A 17,924-nucleotide genomic window follows, 5' to 3' on the forward strand; every position below is an offset into this window, starting at 1 on the left:
CAAAAGATGCCACAAAAGTGTAAATGCTAATAGTAATAACTTTCTCTATGTGTATTTCTGCTTTGCAAAATTGTGTTTCCACCAGGGGACTTGTTAGTGTCAACGTCATTCAGTTTTCATCATCACCACTTGAAGTGATCAGTCAGTTGTGTGGATCTACAAATTGCTCCCTTGCAGCCAGCCTCTTAGTCTAATGCTCGGGTGACAGTCAGCTGTAAGGATCAGGCTCGAAGATGCCTTTGATTTTCCTTTGATGTTTCTGAGCCAAGGAAGAATTTCACGCAGCCACTGGGCGGTAGGTGAAGATCCCTTCTGTTTGTGGGAAGCCAATTATAACGTGGCTGACCTGCCCTGACCTGAAGATTACTGGCAGGACATCTGGGATGTCCTTGCGAGGCAGAGCTGGCTCACTGGATGTGCCAGACTCAGGGCACAGAGCGATTTGTTCGTCTGGATGCAGCAACCATTCCAATACTGTGATTATAATGGAGGCTGCACAAATTGATCCTGGTCAGACTCAGTGTATTTATTTATTTGCTTGCACTTTGGCATCATTGCTGACGTGTGAGGATAAACAGGGTTCACCTTTAGGATTTAATGAGCGGGAGCAACTTACAAGGACAACAGGTCCTAGTTTCTAATCATCTCTACCAGTTAACTCTCTCTCCCCTTTCATTATTTTTTGTTCCATTGTTCACCTCTTATTCCAGATCTAAGATCAGCTAAAGCTTTTAAAACCCCAGACAAACAAGCATCACGAAAGAGGCTGTGTGCCAGAAGCCTCTTTGGAGTAAGGCACACGCCGGGAGAGATGTGGAGGCACAAAGAACCCCGGACGGGAGGCTAGTGGGACGTGAGAGAAGAGCTGGAACTTTTTAACCTCGGCTGAAGCAAACGGGACTGGGATTTCGGGCAGCATTTCGGTAGGGATTGGGCGTTTGTTCCCCAGCGCGGGAAGGCTGCGGTAGCGGCACGGTCCCTGGGGGATGAGCATCCCGGGCGCGGGCCGGACTACAGCCCCCGTCATGCCGCGGCGCGGGCGGGCGGTGGCGGCGAGCGCGCCTGCGCCGCCAGACGTGGCAGCAGCCGCAGCGGCGGCGGGTCCGGAGCGGGTCCGGCGCGGCGGCGGGATGGCAGCGCCGGGGCAGGGCGCGGGGGCTGCGCGGCGCCGCGGGCGGCTCCCGCCGCTCCCGCTGCTGCTGCTCGGCCTGGCGGTGAGTGGCGCCGGGGGGCGGCGGAGGCGGCGCGGGATGTCCCCCGTCCCCGGGCCGGGGCGGGGGCGCGGCGCGGCCGGCGGAGTTGGGCGAAAGTTGGGAGCGGGACGGGCCCCCGGGGCCGGGCGCGGCGGCTCCCCCGCCGCTCGCACCCGCCGCCGCCGCGGGCGGGCTCGGCTCGGCACGGCTCGGCACAGCCCGGCATGGCCGGGCTCCGGCAGCGCTGCTCCCGGGTGTCTTCCCAGCGCTCAGCCCGTGTGCTGCTCTCCCGCTTCCCCTTTCCCTCCTTTCCCTTTCTCTCTGCCTCCCAAAGCACCGCCCGGAGGAAGCGCTCCCCGAGCGGCGGCGGGCTGGGGCCCCGGCTGCCCCGGCCCCGGGGGCTCCGACCGGCGGCGCTTCGGTCCCAAGTTTCGTGTGGAAAGCGGTGCGGTGGCAGAGGGTTTCCAGAGGATTTCCCCGGTGGCGGCTGTGCCGCAGCGGAGCTGCCGCGCTCGGCTTTGTGCACCTGTGTGCGGCACCCCCGCCGCGGCACCCCCGCCCCTGCGCCCCTCGCATGTGGCGCTGTCCATCCCGCTGCGCTCCGGGAATCGGGCTCTGCTTCATTGACGTTACGCTGACTAGAGCGCTGCTTACCTCAGGGAGGCTCCTAGACTTCCAGAAATACTTTAAAGTCTGATTTTGCTTCCTTTTTTTTTTTTTTTTTTTTTTTTTTAATCCACAGAATTTAGCATAAATAGCTCAAAAGATTAATGAAGGCATGCTTTAAAACAGTACTTTATTCCATTTATTATCATGAACTACAGTTCATCCTTCTGCCCGGGCAAATGAAGCTAATAATTAATGAAAAATTACGTTAATCTTTTTATGCACAAGTGATCTGAAACGTATTTGGAAATGCATGACTGTGGAGTGCTCACCTAGTTCATACAAATCAAGTGTGGAATTGCTAATTGCCATATGCTTATTCTGTACTAATATTAGAATTGCTTTAGTGGGACAGAAAGATTCAGCCCTGCCTGATGTAGCCTTTTGCCCCTGGCAGGGCCATAGCTCTCACCTCATTCAGGAGAGAGGAGAAATGCTGTGCATTCTGAACAACTTTTGCATTAAGCTTGATCTAAAATCACAGACCTCTGCTATCTTCACTTCATTGATTTCAAGTGAAACTGAAGTCAGGCTGAACTCTCCCTAAATGCTGGAGAGGTCTCAGTGTGAATTTTTTTCCTCTATAGCTCGTCTTTAATGTATGCAGTAGTTTTCTCAGTAATGCTTGTGGCAGTGCATTCCTCAGATTGAGCATGTACTGTGGACCAAGGGAGTTACAAGTGGACTGAATTTTCCCTCCCTTCAAAATAGCTAGGCACATGGAGTTATTTCTGGTATTTCCTACTATATCCACTATGACTGTCAGACCTTATCTTACTGTAACATTCATTTTATGTTAATGTAAATATTTTCCTGTGATTTTTCTTTGTAGATTAAAAGATATTTTCCCCATCTTTCTACATATGAATCTATTGTTTCTAATTGTTCTGGTTGCCCTCTTTGACCTTTTGTGTTGCAGAGCTGGTGTCTTTGAGATGAGCAGAGGGGCCCTGCTGTTGTCAGTGAAATTATACAAAGCCATTTTAATTTATCCACATTATTATTACTTACCTTTCTTAATTTGCCACAGCAGTTTATTTGCTCTGTGATGCTTCATGCTGAGCAGATGTCTTCATTGAGCTGTTGATTCAGCTAATTCTTTCCCCTTTGCTGTGTACAAGTAGTTTAAATTATTTCTTCCAATTTGCATTATCTTGCACTTGAAGGTGTGATTTTTCATCTTGAAATACGTAACTCGCTGTACTCGAGGATTGAAAAACTAGTTTACAACTTTACAGCTGTGAACATAGCAAAACCTGCTTTTAATTTATTTTGAATAGATGTAAGGCTGTTAAATCAAATGGTTCTCAGTGTATAAAGTTAAACTAAAGGTAATACCAGCTGCTTGGTAGGTCAATGAGAAATATTTTTTCCTTCCAGCCAGTCTTTTTTCATGTATCCCAATGTGTTTTGGTTTTTTGGCTTTTGTTTTGTTTGTTAGTTAGTTTTTCTGGAAGTGCTGACTATTTGCAGTGCACCTGGAACGGCAGCTAGAGTTGTGCATGCATAGCACTTCTGAAAAATAGGGCTCATTTTTTGACCCAGAATTGGAGGTGGCTACATATATAAAAGGGAACCTACAAAGCTGAATGAAAAATATGTTTCAGTAGCTTCAAATATAAGCTGTTAATTTGTTACTTTCAGCATCACTGTGGGTGAGTGACACACACATGAGAAAGATGGTGGGGGGATCTCTGCCTGCTGCAGTTTTATTTCTTGAATGAGTTGGAGAGCCGTGAGGAAGTTGTGGGTTCCCTGTTTGGTTTATCAAGTGGTTGACTGTATTTCATGCTCGAAGGACTGAATTTACTGTTCAAGGCACTGGGAAGGAGTTTTACACCAAGGTGGATTAGCATTTCCTCTGGTGCATCAGGTGCTGTGCCTTGCCTAGCAGAAGGCAGCCACTGCTTCCTGCAGGATTTTGCATCTGGGTCTGTTTGCTTTGCAAACACTGATGAATATTATCTGATAACAGTGTGGCAAAGATCAGTTTGTCTTCCGAGTGTTGGCTTAATGACAGAGAAACTGAGTCAAGAGTCCAGCTGGCTGAGCACTGTTGGGAAGCAGACTTTGTGACCTGGTGCCACTCAAACCCAGTGCCTTCAAAGAAGGGCTTGGAAGGAACATTTCCGGCTTCCAGCTTCTCAAGCACTCCCTTAATCCTTAGGGAGTGCACTAGTGAGCCCTGACACTGACTTGAGAATCCCAGCCTGCAGGGAGGGCTTGGCCATGATTCCCTCTGTGCTGCAGGCAGCCCTGCAGCGTGGCAGCAGTGGCTTGCTTCTGGTGAGTTTGCAGGCAGGCTGTGAGCGCTGCTTCATCACTGCAGTGCTCAGGTGCTGCTTCCTGTTGTGGCATTTAGGCTTGAATTCAGGAGTGCCTCTTCCCATCCAGTTACTGTTTGTGCCACGGGAGCCTCTTTGGACAGTGTTTCCTGGCAGTCAGAGGGAGGGTATTGCAGAGACAAATTCCTTACTTGCTGTTCCCCCACCGTATTCATACTTTGTCCATTCCCTCTGCAAAATATAGATTTGTAAACTCTGATGTGGGCTATGCTGGGTGTCCTCAGATGCCCTTCCCAAATCAAACCCTGACTTTGTTACTCCACTCCATGCCTTATGGAGGGATGTTTTCAATCCACTGAATTTGGTGCCACAGCACCTGTTTAGCTCAGAGCCCCTGGGATGCTGGAGGCCCTGCAAGCGTGGTGTCATCAGAACTGGTGTTTCTGCCCAGGGGTGAGTTCATGGTGTCCTGAGCAATTGATGATGGAAGAGGTGCTTGTTCTGTTGTTGGACATTTCTTTTGCCTTTTGGTGATGGAGTTCCTTGAATTCTCTGTTTCAGTAAAATGGAGGTAGTGAGGTATTTCTTGAGAGCTGTGGCTGGAGGAATGGAAAAACTCTGGCTGCAAATTGCATTGCACTAACTAGCATTGCCTTAAATTTCTTGGTGCAGGCAGGGTCACTTTGTAAATAAGTTGTTGTTTACCTTGTTCCTGCCACCTTTTCAAGCTTGCGAATGGCAAAAAATTGTGATGGCAAAGCAAGTCTTTAGCTTTGGCACTCACTTTAGCTGTGAGTGGCTGGTAGCATTGGTGGAGGCTGCTGTGAATTGCACACTTGCAGGACACAGATAACAAAGGTAATTTAATTTGTGACTGTCTTGAAGATGTCCTGTGTTGTTTCTGGGTTTAGAGTCATATAGCCTGTTTGCTGGGTGACTGCAAAGAGACTTTTTCTCTCCTCTCCTCCCTTTTCCTGGATATGGCACACCATGACTGTGAGGTTGTGCTGCTCTAGGATCAGCTGTGTGCTGGTTTGTTCTGGTGCTGCCTTCCTTTTGCCTCTTGCAGATCACTTCCTTTCTGTGTGAATCTTGTTCCAGCTATTAAAATTAAACTTTGTCTCCCATCACCTGGCAGAAGAATGTGAGGATTAATTAGTTAACATTTGTGCAATGCTTTGAAGATAACAAATGCCATATAAAGTGCTAGAGATTTTCAGGTGTTATCTTTTGCCCTCTCTTCCTTATAAATCCCATTAATAGTGGTTCTGTCTTCTTTTTATAGTACCTCCTACGTGCTTCTTGAGTAGGTGGTATTTCTTTAAACTTCTTGAAAACCCAAATTTTAGTGGGGGATTATGTGGCATATGCTTTGCTCATGCCCTTAACTTCTGTAGCCAAATGTGCTTGCTCAGAAGTGATATCTGAAATATTATTTCATCGACAGCTTGTTTAATATATGTATGGTGCCATTGCCTGGCTTGAAGAGAGAGAGCTTCACGTTCATAATAAGGAGAAAATTCTTTGTCAACGTTAGTAATTGACCCTATTACAGTCAGTTGTTAATTAGTAAATGGTTGCACAGGTTTTCCTTCACAGAGCATTGGAAACCCAGTGATAAACCATACAATTAATTTGCTTCTCAGAGCCCTTTAGAACATCCTTTAGTATAGACTATTATGCCTGTAGCTTAAACCCCACTGTGTAAGAACAATATGAACAGTAGAGTCTAGTCAAATCTTGACGTCTCCATGGTATTTTTTGCTATCTTCTATATTTGGAAAGTGAACATAGCAAGCACCACCTTAAGTGGAATGTCTTATTAGTAGCGTTCTTCAGCCTAAGTTAGAGAGTACTAAGACACTCTTTGTCAGGATTTTAATTTGCCTTCCTTTGAAAACAAAAGAAAATATGTTACTTACCTCTTTGCAGATATGACCCTCCATGTCAGTACTGCTTCTGTTTTTTAATTTCTGGAGCAGCTTGAGGTGAGAGTTAACTGCTATGGATTATGTATGCAGTAAGAATGTGTTCTTCCACAGAGCTTGTGGGAATGACCAGAACCCATGAAGTGTCCAGTGGGCATCTCTGCAAATGTTGGGCAAAGCCACAGTTTTCAAATGCTGTTGGTCTTGCAGTGCAGAAGTTGTTGATTTTCCTGTGTGTCTGCTGGAGCCCTGCTCACCTGGCCATCCCATGCTGCTGTAGGTGTGGGAGTCGCTGCTCCCCACTCCTGTTGGTGGCTTTTTGGATTGGTCACAGACATCACTGAGCAGCCTTTGTGCTGGGAGTCCTCAGCAGGTTGCATTTTGTGAGCCCCCACAGGGGCAATTGGCAGAAGATGGTTTTGTGATTCCAGTGGGATTGCAGAAACTCCTGCAGGGGCCACTTGAGCTGTGACCCTGAAGTCTGAGACCCAGGAGCTGCTACCCTTTCTCTTCCCCACTCCACAAAGTAGTTTTTTACCAGGCTTCCTTGAGGTACCTCTGGGTGACAGAGCTAACCTGTCTCCTCCCATCTGATTTGATTAAAATGTTTCTACAGCTATTTTAGATATTAATCATGAACGAAAGAAGGGGACTGTCCTACTTATCACTATCCATCTTGGAAGGCATTTGTTACAAATGGCTCAGTGATCAAAGCAGCACAACCCTGAATGTAAATAGCAGCAGAGGGAGGGCTCCTGAGTGAAAAGCAAGCAATTATTGCACAAGGTCAAGAGTGGTTTGTATGATGAACAAGGAAGATAAAACATCTGCAGTCAAACTGTGATTCTTGTAAACAAGAAGGCTTTTGATTTGAACGTCTTGTATTTTTCAGTGGGAAGGCATTAGGAGGGAAGCAATGGGTCAGTTTCTCCCTTGTGCTTGCCTGGAGATGACTTAGGCCTGGTATTGGCAGTACATGCACCGTGTCTGCACCACGAGACCTGGCTGTGCCACCAGCTGATCTGCAGATTTACAAACCTCTGTCACCACAGTGCAGAGGTGTCCCTCCAAGTCAGCCTTCTGAAGTGAAGTGCACAGTCCATCACAGGGCTCATTTTGGGAGCTGAGTGGGAAAGAAAAGGTGAGATTCTGTTTTCTTGCTGGGATTTCTTCCCCTTGATCCCCCCCCCCGCCCCCCATTTTAATGTGGAAGATGAGACCCTTACTCGGAATGTGAACTACTCCCCTCCTGAAGAAGTTTAATAATGAAATAAAATTCAGTCATCTCCATTTCTGCATGGAATTTTGAGGCAGGTTTCCTCTTCAGCTAGACTCCTAAAAAATGCCTTGTCAGACACAATCTGTTTCATATGCACAGGGTTGCTGATTGATCATATTTACAGTGGGTTGAGTGCTGTTGTCCCAAAGTGAGAATGACACCAGTGGGTGGCTAAGCTAAGGCAGAAATCCGAGTCAATGTCTTCCTGCAAAAGTAGAGTTTAGAAATTGTGGTCGAGTGTTAGGCTGTGTCCCTGCCAAGCAGCAGTTGTGCTGGAGTCTGTTGTCACAGCCCCAGCTATTCTTGATGAATAGTGTGCAAATTGGCTGCTAATTATACATGTGTTAGTGTGTGCATAAAAACTGCATGTTGACATATGGATTCAGGCACCTAAGCACTCTTTCAGCTGCATATCCATTTATACTTTTTATGCATTATTTGTGTCCAGGGAAGTATATATTTCTGGCTCTTGAGCTGGAAATAGGAAAAATAGGGAGTAGTTTTTCTGTCCAGTGTGCGCTGCTACTCTTCTGATAGAAAACAAAATTAAATAAGAAAGATCTATTTTCTTGTTTTTAAAACTGTGTGTTTTCGTTGCCCTTGATGTAAAATAAATACATAAGTAATTCTCCAGATATGCTGCTTATCCTTAGCAAAAGACCATGCTGTCATGAAGCTTTTGTGGGGAGCAACTCATAAATTGAACTGGGTTCTGTGGGAGCAGTAGTTAAGCATTTATCACATTTAATTTGAATAAGAAATGTAAAATATGAAAATACATTCTTGTGGCTGTTTGAAAGATATTCCCTTTTTTCATTTTAAAATGAGATTCAGAGAAGAGTAAAAACTTGAGAAATAGACTCTGCTTTCTCAGATCCTTGATAATTTTGAGAAAACATGGCCTGAGGGATGACCACATTTTTCAATAGTGTCAGTCCTGGAAGTATAATTAGCAAATAGCTGTTTGCCTGTAACTCTCTGCCTCTGGGTTTCTGAAAGCTCAGATCTTCCTTGGGTACCAATTGTAAGGGAGTGGGGTTGTGGAGTGTTTACTGCTCTTTAACACGTGCATATGTTTGGCAGCTCTGCAAGGAATTACTAGACAGTGGGGAAAAAAAGAAAATTGAACCTTTTTGACTGATCAGGCTTCTGCTACCAAGCTTGCAAGATCATATATTTAAATACAAAATTTGAATAACAGAGACAGTTAGAACACATGGGGGTTTTGTACCTTGTACTTGAATAACTGTCTCAGCAGTTTTGAATTGACTGTCCTGAGGATTTGGGTTCACTTATGTTTTCCTTGAGAGTCTTTCATGCATCTCAGACACTACAGTCACATGACTGATGTGACCTATGCCATAAAAATTCTGTGAAAATAAACTCAGATTGCAGTCTTGAGCTGGGGAAAATCTGCAGCCTGGAGTTGGTATGAGATTTGCATTTCATAGTCTGCCACGTGTAGTCTGTCTTTTTTTGAAGGGCTCCACCAAAGTTTCCTGCATATGAGAACACCAGGTGACAGTTGTGTCACCAAGCCAGCCATGGATAAGGACCTTTTATGATAGGCAACTGTGCAAACACAGCACAAAATAAAATAGACCTTCCCTCAGTTGTGTTGCAGTTTCTCTTTGCCATAACTGGCAAGGGTGGCAGAGATGTTGTCCATGTTGGTCCTATTATGCCTTTTACTTTAGCTGGTATCAAGGTGGGCAGCTTCTTGAGAAAAACACTTGGAGCACTTCTTAACTTTTCAGAGGTGGTCATGAATAGATTTTAAAGCTTTAGGATGCTCAAGTGACAAGAGAGTTTAGCTTGTTTCTTATTTATAGATTTCCATATGTGTGAATGTAGCACTTCCTGACGCATATGAGAAGAGGCTTCCTGCCCAGGAGGGACTGTCACCTTTCCTGACCTTTTCTTTTTTTAATATGCGCTCATCTCCTCTTGTGCCCTGGATTTAAACAAGAAGCAGTGTGCTTGATTGGGCAGTGCCTGGCTGATGAGCTCTCCTGCAAAATGTCTGGAGTAAATCTACCCGAGTCATGACTTACAAATAAATTCATATAGCACAGTACATGCAAATTAGTTTCATCTTTACTGCTGCTTTACCTATGGGCTGTGCAGGAACATGAGCTTGGTTCTCTGTGGAAGAGTGCAACTGCTTCCATAGAATTCTTTTTTCCTGTCCTCTTAATTTTACATTGTTGCCAGAACTAGTGTCTGTAGCCCTGGTGAGGCTGTAGCTGCTGGTAGTCATCGCTGTTTTGGCTCTAGAGCAGGGCAGAGCAGCCCCGTGTTTGGGACTGATGTCTGGTAGAACTGACTCCTTGATATCCCTTGCCTTCAACAGAGCTGGTAGGGAAGGCAGAGGTTCTTCTGGAGGTTTAGCCATAAACCAGCCTCTTGTTTATTCCTGGGTATTGATGAATTTCAGCAGGAGAAAGTTGGAGAGTGCAGAACTACTTAATTCTTATCAGTTTGCAAATATCATGTAGTGCAAACAGAATCAGGGCTGGCGAATTTCTCTGCTCAGCCAATAACCTCCCGGTGCTGCTGCAGCTGCCTTAGATGTACAGGCAGGGCATTTCTGTCCAACTCGATGCCTTTGGCTTGGACCTTCTGGGTTTTATAACCAGGAAAGGCTGCAACATTCATCTTAATTAAAGGGAGATGATGATTTATTCAGCTGGATGACTGGTGTGCTTGTATGCACAATGCCTTTCCCAGTGGGTTTTGTGCTAAACCATGGGAACAGAGAGAGCTACTGTAGTAAAACTGCAGGAAAATGAGTAGCATGTATTGATTTGATACTTGGAGAGGAATTGGACAAGGAAGCAGTGGATATATGCAATGTGGCATGCATCTCCCTCCAAGTCCCTGCTGTTCCACCAGTGCAGCGGGTTTTCTGTTAGTGGCAACACCGACAAGGCACTAGTTAAAGCTGTCATTGTTTTCAGAATCCAATTTTTCAAGAAGTTTACAGCTCTACCATTTTAAGGAAAGAAAGAAAGAAAATAAAAAAGAGAGAAAATTCCTGAAACTGGCAAAACAGCCTTTCTAACTGGAAAATGCAGGGAATACTTATACTTAAAATTATAAAATGGTGTGCGTTGGAAGAGAGCTCAAAGATCATCTCATTCTAACACCCCTTTTCTGAACTGTTGGTGAGCACTTTAAACAAAGTTTACAGTATCATTTGATGTCATGTTGAAAGTGGCATTTGTGGGGTATTTTAGTCTAATTTCTTCTTTTTGATATAGTTCACAGACTTAGAATATCCTTAATTGAGTCCAGTTTTTTAAGCCAAATGAGCAACCTGTAGTTTCACTTTTTCCGTGTGTTCAGTCTTAGTTTCAGTTAAGCTTATTTTTTGTCTTCTGTAATTCAAGGCATAAATAGAACTGTAAGACACTTGAATAGTTACAAAAATTGAGGTGAAGAGAAGAATTAAAAAAAATACTTAGCTTTAGAAAGATCTGCCCATAATGTTGGATTAATTTCTCCTGCACAGTGCCTGGTATTGATGGTTTTGGGCAGGACTGTTCATGTCTGTGTCACCTCACTTAGCCCAACTATATTTGCCTGCTTTTACTGGCAACACCACATATTCATCTCAGAAAATACACAAGTGATACACATACATCAGCCTGGAGTAGGAAGGTTGAGCCCTGGACATCTGGGTTTAGAAGAATGTGAGTCTTTTGGTCGAATTAAAGCATCAAGGACATTTATGCTGAAGGTGGAGGCTGACTTGCAAATGTGCTCACTTCCTTCTCACAGTCTGACCATATGGGGCCTAGTGGTGGAATCTCTGCCTTCAGAGTGGGGTGACTTGTTCACTCTTAGATTTTGTGTTATAGGTGTATTTTCTGATATATTCTAAGTTCTCAGACGTCCTGGTTGTTTTGAGGATGATCTCCATCTCAGCTCAGCTTCTCTCCATTACCTCTTGTGTCCCAGGATTCCCCTCATGCCCTTTTCTTTTCCACATGTAAAGACTTGTGGCATTTATACAGTTTGCTTTGTAGGTGCAGGTTTTGTTTCTGAGCCTCAGTGACTGTGGTGCTTGGAAGTGTCTGAATTTGAATGAAGTGCATGCCTGGGGCTGTGTGTTCTGACTTCATTGGCTTGGTCCCTTCTTTAAATACTGCATGATGTAACACATGGGATGCAAGAGCTGCCTTTTGTTTCTTCACATCCAGTGTGGACATATTTTCCAGCCTGGTTGGAGTAAGGCACGATCAAAATCAGTTCTGTAATTAAGGAATGTTGAACCTCTTGTGTGTGTTAGGCAAATGAGCTAAAGCTTTTACCCAAGCAATTAAGTGTTAAGGTTTTACTGTAAGGTGAATGGAAACTAGATAATTTCTCCAGCTAAGCTTCCCTTAATCATTCCATTAGCACGAATTCAGTACAGTGCAGAAGGGAAGCAGCATAGCCTGATGGATAAGATTATTACTATATTATTATTATTGAAGAATATTGCAGTAAGAATAAGCACTAAAGGCCCCAGCTGAGGTTATGGTCATAATTTGATGTGAGCTTTACTTCATGACAGTCAAACTCTGCTCTGGAACTGTTGTGATTTAAACAGAGTAAAAGATGCAGTGGATAAAAAACCTTGTTTGCATAGATCCAGAGCTGAGATGCAAAGAGATGAAGTGCTGTGTCTTCCAGGTGGCCAGTGGAAGCTGAACAAGGCACTGCTGTGTGTGTGACACGGTGTGGGCACTGGGAAACATGAGCTCTGCTCCACTTTGGAAGGGTGGGTGGGAGAGGGCTGTGCTTGGTGCTCTAATGCGGATGCTGGATTGCTTGCATTTTCTGCTCTCATTTCCTGCATCTGCTCCCTGTCAGTGTGGGTTATTTTAACTTCATGGCTGTCTTCTGTAGGGTATCAAAGTGCTGGATTGAGTTTGCAGCATATTCAGAGACGTAGGGACAAGAGTGTTCTCAAAGTGGCAATTTGCTGCTTCTCTTGGTAAAGTATGTTAATTCTACATAGAATTGTTATCTGATTATCTAACTTGAGAGCAGACTTTTAAAGGGGGTGGCATCTTAAGTAAAACCATATTTCTGGATGTTGTGTTCATTTTTCCCTGTAAGGGTACTTGTTAGGAATGTATTGACCCAGTTTCAATAAATCACGTGCCTGGCATTTTTTCTTTTAGTTTTGCTGATCAAATCAATGTGATAGCCTATTTAAGGCAGCATGTCTCAAGATTATAAAAAAAACATGATGGCAATTTGCAAAAGCAGGTTATCTTTGTATTTGTGACTGATGTTTTTGGCTCTCTGTTTCCCCAGGCATTCTTGCCAGCATTCGTGCACTCATTGAAGGTGTCTCCACTCATAGAAAAAATAAGTGATCACAAGGATTTTAAGAAGCTTCTCAGGACACGGAATAACGTACTGGTGCTCTATTCCAAATCTGGTAAGTCTTTTTTTTTCCTTTTTTTCTTTGATGTTACAGCTCTTTGTGCCCAGCAAGGTGTGTACCAAGGAGCTTCTATGTGACTACAGGGGCTACTGGAGTCCTTTGTTTTAATTCAGAGGCTCCTGATGTTTCAAGATTGATGTCATCTTAATTCAGCCTTCTAATTGCTCTGTCACATTGGCAAAAATGTACTTTATTCTGGCTTTGTCTCCAGAACTGGCTCCCTTGTAATAAGAGCTTTCTGGTGTGTTTATCACAGTAGTTTGCAAGTTTTGATTTCCTGGTGACACTGAAAGGCGTAATGAATAGTTACAGTACTGAAATCAATCCATCTTTGCTTCTGACAGTTTTGAGTGTCCCATGGTTGTCTTTCAGCTTTAATTAAAAAAATATAAAAATAAAAAAAGAACTGTTGTGTAAGATGGAAAATGACTCATTTCACATTATGCCACCTGTCCCCTTGAATCTTTTTGTTGGTTCCTCTGTCATTCAGGCTCACCTTTCTGGCTCTCTGCAAACTGTTTGCTCTTCCTTTGCTCTGTTCTGCTTCTGCTCTACCTTTTCTCCTTTCTTGCCTTGGTTTTTTTTTGGGGGGGTGTTTTGTGTAACACCATGTAAAATCAAGAAACTATCTTTAAACTCCATACACAAGTGCAGAATACTTTTGTGAGTGTGGAAGTCATTGGACAGCAAGAAGTAAAATGTGTAATTAAGCTGATTTTCCTTCGTGCTGTATTATTTTTGTTGTTGCTTCCTTCTTTTTCCTGTAGGCAGACAGGACAACAATGCCTTGTTTGGGTGTTGGGTCATCCTTTTCTGACCTTTTCTGTTGCAAAGGTCTTATGTCAATTAAACACAGTGATGGTAGGGTTGCTCTGGGTTCATAGTGTATCAAATTGGAGCAGCATATGGTGACCAATATCCTCCTCCCTCTGCCCCCCAGTATTAGAGAATATTGCAGGCAAGGATGTTCAGGTCCTGGAGTAATTAACTTTATTTCCTAAAGATATGCTTATTCTGAAACAGTTAAAATTATATACGTGGCTTATTTTTTTTATTGAAATACTTGTGTTTTGCTATAGTGGGGAACTTTGAGCGCTTGAACTTGGCCAAATGGTTTTGTAGTAACAGGTTCAAAGTGAAAATCATAAAAGAGTTTCTAATGCTTTTTGATTTTTGAAAGGAACACTTTAGATAAAAAGACGTCTGTATTATTCAGCTTCTTAAAGGGAAAATTTTCTTTTTACGCTTAATATTTTAAGTGGTGGTTGCTTTCATTTTTAGCAGCACAACCAGAACACTTCAGCTGTGACACTCATCTAATAAATGTTGCCCTATGGGCATTGTTCAAAAGCCATGTTATGGAGATTTCTTTTTTTTCTGTTTTTGTTATTTAATTGGTTGGTTTTAGCAGTCTAAAGCACTGCATGCAGAGCTGACTGTGGAATTAATGTTTCTTCCCGGAACAGCGATCCTTGCACAATTTGAAATCTCTTGCCCAGCAGTCACTCAGAAAAAGGGGAGGGGAAAAAAGAGATGGGAATTTGGAGATGTAATTTCAATCCCAGATACACATCCCCCAGCTGTGATGAGATGTTGGCTGGCATTTGGTCGTACTGCTGGAACAAAGGCTTTACTTCCCAGCTGAGCAGAACTAGATGTCACTTGCTATTGCAATCAGAAAATTCATTGGTTTGGGAGGTGTCATAATTTGTGGGAGATGTTTAGTTCCCCCTGCCAGCTGGGTGTCCTACCAGGGGTACTCAGCTACTGAGTCTTCTGGGACAGGCTGGAGGCTTATTTTTAAAAGTGTATTTGCCAAACTGTTCCATTCTAAGCACAAAGAATTCCCTCACCTAAGTCCCTGTGTTGGTGAGAGGTGGCAGTTGCGTGTTCTGGGTATTGGGGGTATGAGAGATTCTGGAGAGCTGATACGTGTGGGTTGGTGTCTCTGATGGCATCAGGCCCAAGCAAAGTCTGTAAAATACAAAGAGGCTGTTTCTGGCTCAGGAGATTGTTGAGGTAAAACTTGAGAAGGTTTAGAAATTATTTGATGGGTTATCCCTACATGCTGTTTCTGCTTGTCTACTCTGACATCTACAGGCTCTTACTTCCTCAAATGCTGGAGACAAGATATTGGTCTGCAGAAGCATTCTGTCTGTCCCAATATTGCCATTCTTACATTCAGTTACTTGAAGTAGTTGTGGAGATCTGAAAGAGGCTCTGGGTTTCTATTTTCTGCTCATTGAGGAAGGAAACAGTTCCTGTTAGATTCTTTTTTGGGGAATGGATACTTATTTGTACTGCTATATTTTTCTCTCTTCTGTTTATTTTTAATACCATTTATAAGACTGTTTTGGAATGGTAGTGATTTGCAAAACCTACACATGTGGCATGACATTATAAAAATCTCTGTTGAGTATTTATAATACAGCCAGTACTTGGAAGGACCTTTTCTGGGTACTGCTTATGACTGTTGGTTTGGGTATCTCCCAGGGTTATTATGAGGATAAAGTCTGTTATTTTCTGTGTATGGCTGGGGTAGAATTAGGGAGGCAGAGATGCTGAATGACTTGCCCTTACAGCTGATGAAAGTCCTAAATGAAATTGCTCTAATTAGCAGGCTGTGGTAGAAACTGGTTCATGCCCAGCCACAGGGAAGAAGGCAGTGTTGGGATGGAAGCTGTAGGAGAGGACACCATATAGCTCTGTAAATGCAGCTCAGGGAGTGTGTCTGGAAATAGCAATTTCAGTGTCTTATTTAAGGGGGTAGAGGGAAGGAGCAACCCAGCTTCACCTGCAGCCAGCTTTCCTTCTAGTTTACAGAAGATTTTACTGATCCCTGTTACACTGGTTTCTTCAAATGAGACAAAATGTTCTTGGGGTGCTTTGGAACATAGAAATGCAACGTTGTGTTGTTTTGTGTGGAGTGGTAATGCTATTATTAACAGAGTTTTATTATTTAATTTTGTCTTCCAGCCACTGCTGCTGAAAGCTCACTCAGATTACTGTCCAGTGTGGCCCAGGAGGTGAAAGGACGAGGTACTATAAGCTGGATAGACTGTGGGTATGTGTTGTGCTCTTTTCCTTCTTATTTTCCCTTTCCTCTTTTGGCTTTTATTGCTATCTTAGCTTTTTTATGGCTCTGAAACTTTTTGCCTTTAAGTGGACACATAATTCTGTGCAGTTTCTTCTATAGGGAGCTTATATCTTACCATCTTCTCCTCCTTTGAACAAGTGGAAGGGAATATTTTTTTTCCTTATGGCTGTTGTTATTTCTGTGGTAGCATGTTTTTCAGCCTGAAGCTGAGACCCCAGCTAACATTGCCTTTCATAGGTGACACACAGGGTGCAAGCTTTTTTTCCACAAGCCAGGGGAGGAGGAATCTCACATGTTGTGCCTCAGCTGGAGGGCAGTGCAATTCTGCTCTGGCAGCAAATGTTGTGTGAGCAGTAAGGCTGTTTGCTTGGTTTTGAAGCATCCACCCATTTGTGTTTCTCAATAAAATGTGTTTTCTTTTAAAGACCTTCTTCTGTGGTGGTATAAGTTGTGGCAATTTTTAACGTGAAGGCAGAGAAACTTGTTTTTGTAAGTGGTGATGTGTGTGGGGAGGAATGAACAGGTGTGTACTTTCTGGTTTGCAGATGTGAAAATCTCCACTGTGGTTGAACTCAATAACAGTTTGCTTGTGGTTTTAGCTTGTGTATTGTAGTGCCTCTGCAGCTCTGAGAGCTTTGCCTGCAGGTGGCAAGTTCCCCTTCCTGCACTGCAGAGGAGCAGCTTGCTGCCTACCTGTGTGTTTGGGTGGATTGCCATGGTATGAACAGATTGTACACTGTGCTCAAATGTAAGTCAGCTCTGCACATCATGTGGCTCCCTTAAAATTACGCTTCTGAAACTAACCCTCATCCATCAAACAGTGACCCAGAATAAGTCATTGGTAAATGGGACGTTAATGTGGATTTGTGGTTATTAACCTGCCCTGCTCCCCCCTGCCACCAGGCAGGTATCTCTCCTGTGGAGTCCTGTGCCTCTGCCTTCTGTTTGCGTTCTGCTGGGCTCATCCAAGTGCACACACACTTTCATCTCTGCCCAACTGGTGGGGACAGAGTTCCAAGTCATCTGCTGGCAAGAAGCAGGGCTGTTCCTCAGAGGTCAGTGAAGCCTGCACCACTTGCCACCTGCTGAAAAGCCAGTGGATTTTCAGTATTGACTCTGACAAGGTGAAGGTTGTGAGGAGATCTGGCATACCTCTGAAATCCATGAAAACCAGTCTTCATTTCTAACAAAAGCACTGATAAGTAATTTTTTGTTGTCAACAATGAGGGCTAGCAAATAGGATACTGAGCCAGCCTCTTGGCTTCAGCCTCTTGGCTTCAGTTTCTAATCAGCTTCAGTTTCTGGTTATGGCCTGCTTGTTACCTTTTTGTGTCTTTTGTTTTAGGCTACCTCTGTGTTGGGGGACTTAGTGCTTACTCTGGGTGTATGTATGTGGTATATACAAATCCTGGATGATGAGGCTGTTCATCTGGTCCTTCAAAATATAATACTGTAATACAGTATAATGTAATGCTGTAACACAACTAAACAAGAACTCTGTTCAGGATTTATTTTAGCGCTGGGTTGGACAAGAAAAGATTCGGTGTTTAGGACTTCAGTTTGAAATCCAGGGAAATTCTGGCACTTAGTTCCACAGGTCAGTCTCCACTCCTGAGTTTGTAAATAGTGTTGATGGGAGGGAAGTGGTTTTTGATGGGTAGGTTTGATTTTGCTGTAAAATAAAATTCAATTAATCAAACCCTTGTATACTCTCATTTTCCAAATGTTGACATCTAGACCAAACTTTGTTATGGAAGCTACTTGCAAGAAATGTATTTTCAAGTCTCTCCCATGCAGTGCTTTAATACTTTTCATAGGAAGCTTGGTACTTGCAGTGCCTTTCCTCTCGCCATGAGGGGGAAATACTGAAAGGTGAGTTAATCTCAGACAGTGAAGCAGCGTGGTGAAAGTCATGCTGTAAGGGGTTGGGACACCTGAGAATAGATTGGTAGATTGCCAAAATTTGCAGTAATGCTGCAATCAGATTACCAGTTCCTGAGTGGCAGGCAGTGACCAGGATGTTGTAACATGAC

At 43.8% G+C, this 17,924-nt stretch overlaps 1 protein-coding gene across 1 annotated transcript in view; it reads left to right on the top strand.

Moving 5' to 3' along the window:
- The first annotated feature begins 1,025 nt into the window (after nucleotides 1-1,025).
- Nucleotides 1,026-17,924, top strand: part of PDIA5 (protein disulfide isomerase family A member 5) — a 97,068-nt gene continuing 80,169 nt past the window's right edge. The window contains exons 1-3 of the mRNA XM_058028508.1: nucleotides 1,026-1,214; nucleotides 12,662-12,788; nucleotides 15,771-15,858. Of these exons, the coding sequence (XP_057884491.1) occupies nucleotides 1,026-1,214; nucleotides 12,662-12,788; nucleotides 15,771-15,858 (404 nt within the window). The remainder of the gene's footprint in view (nucleotides 1,215-12,661; nucleotides 12,789-15,770; nucleotides 15,859-17,924) is intronic.

Source organism: Melospiza georgiana, chromosome 7, assembly GCF_028018845.1.
Source record: "Melospiza georgiana isolate bMelGeo1 chromosome 7, bMelGeo1.pri, whole genome shotgun sequence".
In the NCBI taxonomy this organism is placed as follows: domain Eukaryota; kingdom Metazoa; phylum Chordata; class Aves; order Passeriformes; family Passerellidae; genus Melospiza; species Melospiza georgiana.